The 12,012-nt window shown below is 43.9% G+C and overlaps 1 protein-coding gene across 2 annotated transcripts in view; it reads right to left on the bottom strand.

Annotated features, from left to right (window-relative positions):
• Positions 1-12,012, bottom strand: part of DGUOK (deoxyguanosine kinase) — a 124,851-nt gene that overhangs the window by 36,802 nt on the left and 76,037 nt on the right. For both annotated transcript variants that reach the window (XR_003857087.1, XM_029604149.1), the window contains exons 4-5: positions 4,606-4,753; positions 3,405-3,520 (exon numbers count right to left, since the gene is read on the bottom strand). Coding sequence is in view for 1 of the 2 variants with exons in the window: in XM_029604149.1 (XP_029460009.1) it covers positions 3,405-3,520; positions 4,606-4,753 (264 nt within the window). In the remaining variant the exon portion in view is untranslated. The remainder of the gene's footprint in view (positions 1-3,404; positions 3,521-4,605; positions 4,754-12,012) is intronic.

The raw sequence follows: 12,012 nt of genomic DNA, 5'->3' as shown, positions 1-12,012 counted from the left end.
CATATGGAAACTAGGAGCACTCAGCTTGTGGCTTTATAAGATTCTCAGCCTCAGTCTTTTCAACCAGAGAGCTTTGTTTTTTCATCTTAGAATCGAGCAGAGCTACTGCTTAAAAATGGGCTTCCAAATGAGATGCAGCATCAGCATTCTGTGCCTTTCAGATTTATTTTATTTATTTATTTAGATTTATATTCCGCTTTTTGGCACTTCAAAGCGGATTACATTCAGGTACTGTAGGTATTTCCCTATCCCCAGAGGGCTTACAATATGTATACCCTGGAGGAAAGGAGGAGCAGAGGTGATATGAAGCAGATTTTCAGATACTTGAAAGGTTTTAATGATCCAAAGATAACATCAAACCTTTTCGTTGGAAAAAAATCAGCAGAACCAGGGGTCACGATTTAAAACTCCAGGGAGGAAGACTCAGAACCAATGTCAGGAAGTATTTCTTCACGGAGAGGGTGGTGGATGCCTGGATGTTATGCTCAGAGGTGTGGACCCTTGGTCCGGCGATGTCCGTTTAGGCCACCGTCGGTAGGCGAGGCCGGTCCTCGGGATTGCTGGTAGGATTGAAGAAGATCTGGATGCAGGCGCCTCCTGCAGGTCGTGTTCTCCAGATAGCTGGCGCTTCCAGCGGGTCGAGAAAGCAGTTGCTGACGCCTTCAGCAGGTCAATGAGCCGAATCTGAGGACTCCTCAATAGCCCAGCCAGGGATCAGGAGCTAGATCAGACAGTCCAGTGATCAAGAACCAGGAAGTTCCGCAGCCAGTCCAGGGGTCGAGAGCCAGAGAGTTTCGTAGCCAGTCCGGAGGTCAGAAGCCAGAGAGTTCCACAGCCAATCCAGAGGTCGAGATCCAGAAGACACAGCCGCCGGTCCAGGAATCAAGCACGGAGGGAACAAACAGGAACCAGGAACAGGGACAAACTCAGGAGCCAAGAAGCCAAGGCAAGGTCTGAGGGTTCAGACCTTGCCTTAAATAGTCCCCAGCAGGTTGGAGACAGCAGGAAGGGAACAACCTACTTCCTGTAGGTGTTTCTTTAAAACCCAGGCCATAGCCGCCCGCGCGGCCCTAGAAGACATCAGGGGGCAGAGCTTAGCCGCGCGGGGAAAGATACTGCGGCCATCTTGGAGCAGCAGTGGCTGCTGCCACTGAAGGAACCCCCGACGCCGGCCTCAGTGTAGGCGGTCAGTCCGGGTGCTGGGGTAAGTGACCGGTCCCGGTCGCGGCTTGCCGCGGCCGGTATTCATAACACTGGAATGACCTTCTGGAGGAAGTGGTGAAGACCAAAACTGTAAAGGACTTCAAAGGGGCGTGGGATAAACTCTGTGGATCCATATTCTAGAGGATGTGAATGAAGAGTAGGTGGCTCACGGGAACGATGGCTACTACCTGGTAATAATCCCCTTATTCAATAAACATACACACGGTTAATGTGACTCCAACATTGCTCTAAGCTTCAGCGGCAATGAGGAAATGTGGAAAAAAGGATTTGCATTCACAAAAAAAACGGGGAGTAGCTTGCTTGTTACGGCAGTTACTACCCCAAACCAAATAAGCCTGATACTTTACTTTCAATGCATACCCAGCATAGCTCTCTGCTTCAATGGCATGGGGGGATGAAGAAAGGTGGATCTATATTCAGGCAACAACCAACAAGAACTGAATTACATAGTCTGGATAAACAGATAAGCATGGGTGTAGCTTGCTTATTGCGGTGGTTAATACCCCTAACTAATTAAGCTATTTCACTTAGATGCAGGTCCCACACTGCTCTCTACATTAATGGCAGGGGTGGAAGGGAAATAGAATAAAAAAGGTTACTAAGAGCCAAGACAAACAGATAAGTATGAGAGAGGAAAAAAAAGTGCAAAAGCTTGCTGGGCAGACTGGATGGGCCGTTTGGTCTTCTTCTGCCGTCATTTCTATGTTTCTATGTTAATCTAATTTTGTACCTGAGGCAACGGAGGGTAAAGTGACATGCAGCCTGAGATGACAATGACCCACTCACAAAGGATGAGAGCCCGATTTGTCATGATCTGTCCTCAGCCACAGGATGTCACTTTCAGGACCAAAAGAAGTGAAGCCAATCTTTCATGGGCAGTTTGGGAAACAGATGAATGGGATAGGATCATATGTGAAATACTGAGCTGTCTGGCTGTTGCTTGCATCACATGTAGATCTTGTTCAGCTTGCTCTGAAAAAATATTCAAATCTCTCCCCAACACCTACCAGACATTCATTTTTAAAATCCGAATTTGGAAACAAGAGCCAACTTAGAAAAATTGTTCTTAAATGAATTTTAGGATTGAAACCCAGAAAGTAGGTTTTCATTATGTTTCTTGCATTCTATCTTTTATAAAGAGGATAGGTATGCTAAGAAATAATACAGATTATAGAACCTACAGGCTGATACAGAATGGTGCACACGGCTGAGTGCACTGTTTAGCCCCTGTTTGGTCGCGCGTTTTAGATGAGTTCTTATTACCCCTTATACTGTAAGGGGTAATAGCGCGTGGAAAACACGCGGCCAACCCCACTGAAACAAATAGCTCTCATCACATGCAAATGCATGTTGATGGGCCTATTAGTTATCCCCGCGGGATACTGAAAGCAAAATGTGCGGCCAAGCCACACATTTTACTCTCAGAAATTAACGCCTACCCAAGGGCAGGCGTTAAGATCTGAGCAACCCAGGAAACATCGGGGACCTGAGGCTGCACTAGCAGGAAGGGCGAGGCGGTGGTTCTGCTACCCATGGGCAGATCAGGGTAGAGAGCTTCATACCCAGATATTATTTCTAAATTCTTTCAGGCCACTAGCGTCTGTGTGTCACAGCCAAACCACAAGGGTGGTGTTTAGTCGCGAGGAAGGAGGTGGTTGAGAGGTTGGTGGTACTGCAGAGTCATATTCCGCCAGAGGCGGAGTTACGTAGGGTGCCGGCTCACCCCGTGACCAGTCCTCCCCGCCCCTCCCCTTCTTCCGAAGCTTTTATCAGCTCGCTGTTAATAGTCAAGAAGATGGGGAGGGGAGAAGGTTGTGTAAATGCATGAGGGGAGTTCAGGAATACAGAGAATGCACTTCAGAAGTAAATGAGTTATGGCTATTCAGCAGCTGCTCTCCAGCCCTGGCACTCAATTAAAAACTTGCTGATTTAGCACTTAAGCTGCCTCTTCCACTAATAAGGAGGTGCTAGGGATGCGCTATTGTCCCTAGCGCCTCTTTTTTAGCGTGCGGCCTAACTTAAATACAGAATCGCGCGCCCAGGGGAGGTGCCTGGGCGCGCATCAGGAGAGCAGGTGCTCAACACGGAGCGCCAGCTCTCCCACGGTTTTTTTTTTAATTAGCTTGCTAATGAGCAGAAAGTTCTAATACAGCACAGAAGGGGCTGGGAGAGTCACTCACTCTGTGTTTTTTTCAGTTAACCAGTTTTCGTGTTGCGTGTGCAGCCTTTCCAGGTATTCCAGCTGGACCCCCTGCTCTTCAAACCTCGCCCTTCGATGCAACCGCTCCAGGCATTTCTGATAAGGCAAAACACAAACTCAGCATCACTGCACTGGCTGTGCCTACCTCTTTCCAGAGGTGTGGCTGGTCCACTGCATGCTAGACTTCAATATTAAGTTATCAACAGGCTTTGTGCCATCTGGACAAGATCAGCCTATCCTGGTTTTGTTTTGTTGCATTTCTGAATTTCTAGTACCAAATTCTCTGAGGCTAAAAGGCCAGAGATGCATTGGAGGGTAAGATCAGGACTGACTCACTCCAATTACATTGTTTAGAGCCATTTGATACAGAAAATACCTAAAAATATACTTATTTCAATAGTTGTAATTGAGAGTGGGTGATGGTCCTCCGGGGCTACAATTCAGTCTGATTTTCAACGTAAACAAAATATGCTAAATAATCTCTTTCTTAGATCAAGTGTCTGCAAATAAACCTCATGAATATTTAGTGTGTACATTCTGACCATTTTACTGGTTTGTGGTCCTCAAGGACTGGACTTGCACACTCAGTGCCTGGGAAGCTTCTGAGAGGAAGGCTGAGGCTGGTTTTACTCCACTGCTTGCAGGGAGATGCAGTTGCTGCTTTTCTTAGGGATCACAATAGGGAAATCAGAACTATAACTCCCTGCATGCAATGGGATCAAACTATGATTGGCTAGCTGGTCCCTTCTGATGTAGAGCTGTCTAGTCACCTTACATATAACCCCCATCACTGCCACTGTTAGGTAGGTTACAATGTATGGGCATTATTGTTAAAAAGAAAAGAAAAAACATTACTTACTAACTTGCTTAGAGGCATCAGTTTAGCTTCTAGCGATGAATAATCTGATACTCCACAAGGGGGCATCAATGCAGTGCTTTCTTCCTCCATAAATAATATGCAGTATATACAATTTAACATTTCTTTATCACATCTGAAGGAGGTTTCATTATAACCTTCAGTCTCTCTCTTTTCACATTTCCCTATTTTCTCTCACTTTGCATCACTTTACCCCTTCCCCTTTCTCTGGGGAATCATTCAAAGAGCTGGAGAGAGGAAGAAGGTAGAAAACGCAGAGGGAGGATGAGCTTACTTAGGGCTGCTTACCCCTCCCTGAACATACCTCTGGCGTGGCCTGCAAATAGATGATTCCATCGAGAGCAACTCTGTCCTCAAACTGGTGGACCAGGAAGGAATGCCAGTCCTGGTAGATTGCCCATTCAACTTCATCCATGTAGCCAAGTTCAAACAAGTTCTGAGCAAACACATACCTACAAAAAAAAACCAGACAGACACGTGATCCCACCATGTACTGCCATGCCAGAGATTCAGGCATCACATCTGGTACAGGATCCCACATTTCTGGGCCAAGAAGAACTGGGCAAAAGGCTTGGGAGAGAAGCAAGGAATATCTTTCAAACTTTGTCTTTATTTGAACCAAACACACACCTCAAATTAATACATCTTAAGAACATAAGAACATAAAAAATTGCCATGCTGGGTCAAACCAAGGGTCCATCAAGCCCAGCATCCTGTTTTCAACAGAGGCCAAACCAGGCCATAAGAACCTGGCAAGTACCCAAACACTAAGAAGATCCCATGCTACTGATGCAATTAATAGCAGTGGTTATTACCTAAGTAAACTTCATTAATAGCCTTTAATGGACTTCTCCTCCAAGAACTTATCCAAACCTTTTTTTGAACCCAGCTACACTAACTGCACTAACCACATCCTCTGGCAACAAATTCCAGAGCTTTATTGTGCATTGAGTGAAATAATATCCTCCGATTAGTCTTAAATGTGCTACTTGCTAACTTCATGGAATGCCCCCTAGTCCTTCTATTATTCGAAACTGTACAATATTCCACAGCACTCAGAGAGAGGACCCAAACGATGTCGATTCCTATCGAGACCCTAAGAGAGAAAAATGCACTAATGCATGGGGAGGCCAACTCCAGTTCTCAAGAGCCACAACCAGATCTGGTTTTCAGGACAATCCACAATGAGTATGCATGAGAGATATTTGTACTCACTGCCTCCAGAGCATGCAGGTCTTTCTCTCCTGCACGTTCATTGTGCATATTCTGAATATCCAGGCCAGTTAGAAGCTCTTGAGAACTGCAGGTGGCCACCCCTCCACTAATTTGGGGGGGGGGGGGGGAGGGCGACTTTCAAAGGCATTTACCCTGATAAAATGGCCCTGACTGACAATGTCCTCCTGAAATAGAACGTGGTCTCTGTGGAACATGTACCTTTATCCACATTAAAAAGAGGCATTCCGGTGGGGGCAGGTCGAGGGAGGACAGCAGCATGTGCTCGTTTGTACATGCGCTATTTTGCCCCCCCCCCCCCTTCCTCATACAACTTTGAGTCAAGGGTTGACCCTTCCAAGACTTATCTGATTTAATAGATTCTACATCAAATATAGAGATACCAGGATTTCATTTCCAGGAGGCAGAGGAGGTTAACAATAACGCGATGCACATGAGGGCCCCAACTTTTCCCTTGTGATTAGTATGGGAGGGTGATCTGAGGGGCAGGTACTGGACTTTCAAATGCTTATAACAGGATTGGGCAACTCTGGTCCTAGAGTGCCACAAATAGATCTGGTTTTCAGGATATCCACAATGAATATGCATGAGAAAAATATGTATAAAATGGAGCCAGTGCATGCAAATATTTCTCACTGAAAACCAGACCTTGTCACTCCAGGATCAGAGTTGCCCACCCCTGGCTTATAATGAACACCTCACTGAAGGAAGAGATGCCGCCAGCATGGCTAAAGACAACGGTGGCCCACCCTATCCCAAAAAACCCACCTCTAGATCGAGCTCTATGAGATAGCCATAGGCTGCTCTCTAATCTGCCTTTCTTGAGCAAATTGATAGAGTGCATAGTTGTATTTTTTTAGGATATAATATCAGGACCAGATCAGTTAGGCTACAGAGAGAGAGATCTTAGTAGGGATTCATTGGTAGCAATGGCCAATGTCCTCCAATGCCAACTGGATTGGGGGAAAGGCCTGAATGCTGATATCACTAGATATACCAGTGAAATTTTATACCCTGGATCACTTCATTCTACTGAACTTAATTTGGGCATAAGGGATGTCACAGGAAAATGCTTTTATTCATTGATAATTGCGATATTCCAGAAGGTAATGTCTGATCACATCTCATTTAAACCATAGCCTCCATAATGCAGAGTACCCCATGATTCTTCACTGGCCCAAACTCTGTTCAATACTTATTTGCTGCCATTAGGATTATTATTATATGGAGATATGGAACTTAAAAACAATCATGCAAGCTCTAACAATATCTCATTTGGATACTGTAATTCTCTTTATGTAGAATTACCTTAAAAAAACACTCAAAAACTTCTAATTGTCCAAAATGCACCTGCCTGGATGATTTTTGAAAGAATTACAGAAAGCAAAAGCCTATTATTAAAAGAACTTCACTGGTTGCCTGTGGGTAAATGTGGTAAGTTTCAAATGTTATTACTAAATTCTAAAACACTAAGGGGTATGAACCCTCATACTTGAGTTCTCAATTATCTTGGTATAGATCATCCCAATCTTTCAGATTCTCACAAAAGGTTCGATTATATCCCCCTTCCCTATCAGATATCAGAGACTAGAATTGGGAATAGAGTTTTCTTGGGCTCTGCTTCACAGCTCTGCAACAAACTCCCGTGAGTCATTCAGTGGGACATTGACTGTTAGCACTCAACTTTCAAAACTGTCCACGGTGAGCGACGGCAATGACAGGGATGGCAGTCTAAGAGAAAAGCTCCTTATCCATCTACCGCACAAAATCCTGTTCTGACCCTTTTTTTTTTTTTTTTTTTTTTACAATTAGCATCATAAGTGAGAGAGCCTCAGCACCTCTGAAGCAGTTTTTCTACCCGAAGGTGTAGGCCTAATATCCACTGCAGACAAAATGGTGATGAGTGGTCCTGAAGGTAATGCAGAAACATGCACCTGCCTTGATGGAGATGCCATGGGTAGGAGCAGTGAGGATCATGTGATTAAAGAATTGTGCGCCTGGCTCAAAGATTTTAAAAAAGACATTTGGATGTGAAGACCGAATTGCTTGAAATTATGAAAGATCTCCAAGGGGATAGATATATTGGAAACAGGCTGGAGGGTTGATTCGGCAGAGTCAAAGTTGGAAGATCATTACGAGGCTATGGTGCAGTTGCAGAGCAGTTACTGAGATAGAGAAAATTAACTCAGACATGTCCAACAAACTTGAGAACTTGGAGAATAGGTCCTGTAGCACTATCCTGAGGATAGGGAGACCTATAGTGATTGCTTTCTAGTGGTAAAACAAATTGGTAAAGCCATACACTTGGTGAGTGACTATTCTAATAAAGATATTGAAGTCATGGTTGATAGAGCGCACCAAGGGCTACAGGCACCCAGATCTAATATCCTTAGGCATATCATGGTCTGTTTACATGAGGATCATTGGACTGGGGGTAAAATAAAACTGAGATTTTTAATGATCTACAAATTCAGACATATTACCTCTATCTTATGTTGAGAAAAAAATCTGCTATAGGATAGAGCCTATCCTAACCAAATTCTCTCCAGTAAGAAAACACATGATAATAATATTAACCATTATCAGGGACTCGAGCATTAATAAATAATTCTTATACCTTTATTTTTGGTTGGATTGTAGTGGAGATTCTCCTGGTTGCTGATGTCATTCCTCATTTTGATCTTTAGGCTTTGTGCTCGTTTGATGGTGAAGATTCTGATGGAAGGTTTAGATGGGAGGGTGAAGAGTATGGGATGTTGGGATGGGGGTTGAGAGTTGTTGGGGTTGTATAGGTACTTTTTTATATTATGCTCTGGAAAAATTTCTACTTCTCTGTGTGTGGTTAACTTGGAAGGAAGTTGTTTATTATTATGACTGTTTGTTCTCTTTTATTATTGTGAAGATGATCTCTTATGGGGATGTTTTGGTGTTTTATTCTTCACTGCTTCATGGCTAAAATTATTCAGATTGTATCCCTTAATATTATGGATCTTAATATGCCTTTAAAGAAGTAATTTTTATTTAAGGAAGCATTACATATGAATGCTTCCATTTTTTTTTTGCAGGAAACCCATCTTAGGAAAAGAGATGAGAGACTGGTGAGGAGCAAGTTTTCTCATATATTTTTATCCTCTAGTTCTTTACGAAATAAATATGGTGGGGGTGGGAAATAATGTTTTATAGGGATCTCCTAGTTAATATCCATGATGTTATATATGATAAGGAGGGAAGGTTTATTGTGGTTAAGGTATAGTTTGACAGACAACTATTTTCTTTGGTTAATGGTTGATACAAAATTGTTCAGAGTAGTTAAATCACAAGCAGATTGTAATAAATTGCAGGAAGACCTTGTGAGGCTGGAAAATTGGGCATCAAAATGGCAGATGAAATTTAATGTGGATAAGTGCAAGGTGATGCATATAGGGAAAAATAACCCATGCTATAATTACACATTGTTAGGTTCCATATTAGGTGCTACAACCCAAGAAAGAGATCTAGGCGTCATAGTGGATAACACATTGAAATCGTCGGTACAGTGTGCTGCGGCAGTCAAAAAAGCAAACAGAATGTTGGGAATTATTAGAAAGGGAATGGTGAACAAAACGGAAAATGTCATAATGCCTCTGTATTGCTCCATGGTGAGACCGCACCTTGAATACTGTGTACAATTCTGGTCGCCCCATTTCAAAAAAGATGTAATTGCGATGCAGAAGGTACAGAGAAGGGCTACCAAAATGATAAGGGGAATGGAACAGCTCCCCTATGAGGAAAGACTAAAGAGGTTAGGACTTTTCAGCTTGGAGAAGAGACGGCTGAGGAGGGATATGATAGAGGTGTTTAAAATCATGAGAGGTCTAGAATGGGTAGATGTGAATCGGTTTTTTACTCTTTCGGATAATAGAAAGACTAGAGGGTACTCCATGAAGTTAGCATGTGGCACATTTAAAACTAATCGGAGAGCGTTCTTTTTCACTCAACGCACAATTAAACACTGGAATTTGTTGCCAGAAGATGTGATTAGTGCAGTTAGTATAGCTGTGTTTAAATAAGGATTGGATAAGTTCTTGGAGGAGAAGTCCATTACCTGCTATTAATTAAGTTGACTTAGAAAATAGCAACTGCTATTACTAGCAACGGTAACATGGAATAGACTTAGTTTTTGGGTTCTTGCCAGGTTCTTATGGCCTGGATTGGCCACTGTTGGAAACAGGATGCTGGGCTTGATGGACCCTTGGTCTGACCCAGTATGGCATGTTCTTATGTTCATAGGGGGTCATTTTCAAAGGAGTTACGCATGTAAATGTGACATACTATCGTAGCAATTTTCAAAAGCTATTTACTCGAGTAAAGTGCACTTACTTGAGTAAATCCTATGGACAATTCAATGGCATATATTGTAGCAATTTTGAAAAGCCCACTTACTTGAGTAAAGTGTATTTACTCGAGCAAAAACCAGTTTTTGCTCGGGTTGGGCAGGGGAGTTGTATACATAGACAAATTAAAGAGCTTAGTTATGAAATATGATCTAATTGATATATGGAGAATGGTTAACATCCAGGAGGGATTATTCTTGTTTCTCTTCTCCTCATTGTGCTTATTCCAGGATAGATTTTTTTCTTATTGATAAAGGGCCGGATTTTAAAAGCCCTGCGCGCCGGCGCGCCTATTTTGCATAGGCCGCCTGCGCGCGCATAGCCCCGGGACGCGCGTAAGTCCCGGGGCTTCGTAAAAGGGGCGGGAGGGATCGTGTCCGGGGGCATGTCCGGGGGCGAGTCGCCAGCCCGGGGGCGTGGTCGAGGCCTCCGGACCAGCCTCCGGGTCGGGTGATGGTGTGCCAGCAGCCGGCAGGCGTAAATCTGCCAACAAAGGTAGGGGGGGTTTAGATAGGGCCGGGGGGGTGGGTTAGGTAGGGGAATGGAGGGGAAGTGGAAGGAAAGTTCCCTCCGAGGCCGCTCCGATTTCAAAGGCCCACGCGCGCAAATACTGGCGGTTATGTGCGTGGCCAGGCCTGCGTGCACCATGCACATTTTCTAAAGGGCCTGGCCACATGCGTGACTACCGATACGCACACAAGTGCTGGGCTTCTCAGAAAGGACAGGCCAGGGGGTTGGGGGGGGGGGCAGGATGGGACACAGCCATTTGACGTTGTCCCGGGGAAGTGCGCATCAGCAGCCGGCTGGCGCGTGGAATCTACTGCTGCTCCAGAGGAGCAACAAGGTAAAAATTTTTTATAATTTAAGGGAGGTAGGGGGTAGGGGTAGAGGAGGAGAGGGGAAGAGGTAGGAAGGGTAGGGTTAGGCATAGGAAAGTTCCCTCCCAGTTTGCTCCTTAATTGGAGCAGACTGGGAGGAAACTGGGGGATGCCCAATTGTGTCACCGCACGTGGGCTTTTAAAATTCCCCCCCACCCCCGCGCATGAAGGAGGCCATCCACCCACAAGTGCCCACCCAAATGTTAAAATCCACCACGCATGTGCACAAATATTGTATTTTATGATGCACACGTTATAAAATAGCTGCGTCCATGTGCGTGCGCCGGGTGCGTACTCTTGAAAATCAACTCCTAAGTGTGCATTTGTTTCTTATGCACACTAAGCAAACGTTCCATTTCCTTTTACACATTTCCCAAAAATGAAATGTATCATGCGTGTATATCATGAAAGATACACTTTCAAACATATGCACACCTCCCACCCTTGTCCAACGCTGTCGTACATATCCAGCACAAGGATAAGTTCACTTTAGAATTTTAACAATCACCACAATTTAAAGTTTTTTTAAGAGAGGGGAGGCATTCGGGTCTTTGTTAAGAGGGGCAATTGTGGACTAAAGGCAATTTTGTTATTTTTCTAATTTAAAAGATGAGTTCTCCCTTGTGGATGGGAATGAGTTTTATTATATTTAGGTATGACAATAGGTTTTGACTGCCCTTCAGAGGGGGAGGTCAATATCTGAGGGTATGTGCCAGGCTTCTCATGGCTCGAAGAGCCTTATTTATAAATCTGGGGTAGGCAACCTTTTTGAAGTGGTAGGCCAAGATTTAAACCAGGGGTGGGGGACTCTGGTCTTTGAGTGCCACAAGCCAGTCTGCACCTTGATCCACCGGATTCCTTTCACACAAATGGAATATTAATTTTGACATTATTTTCAGTTAAACTATTCAAGAGCTATGTAAAAATATGATTGAAACTGATATTTTTCCCCACACAAAAACAAAATTATAAAAAGAAGAGATAAATGTCTCTCACGTCCTCCCCCCATCATGCCAATACACCTCCTACTAGGAAAACAGAACAGGCCAGGCTGCTATAGATCCCTACACAGAAACTAAACACTAGCTAGCAGAATACCTCACCTCAGTCACACATGCAGAACTTCACCAAATACAGAATAATGGGACCATAAAAAAGTATAAATAGAAACATGCAGACAAAAATTGAATTGGAAACTGCAACAAGCCAAATTCTATATGTAGTACA

Source organism: Rhinatrema bivittatum, chromosome 5, assembly GCF_901001135.1.
Source record: "Rhinatrema bivittatum chromosome 5, aRhiBiv1.1, whole genome shotgun sequence".
Taxonomy (NCBI): Eukaryota; Metazoa; Chordata; class Amphibia; order Gymnophiona; family Rhinatrematidae; genus Rhinatrema; species Rhinatrema bivittatum.
The sequence above is the reverse complement of the archived record's forward strand: the minus strand, read 5'-3'. Positions and strand labels throughout refer to the sequence as shown.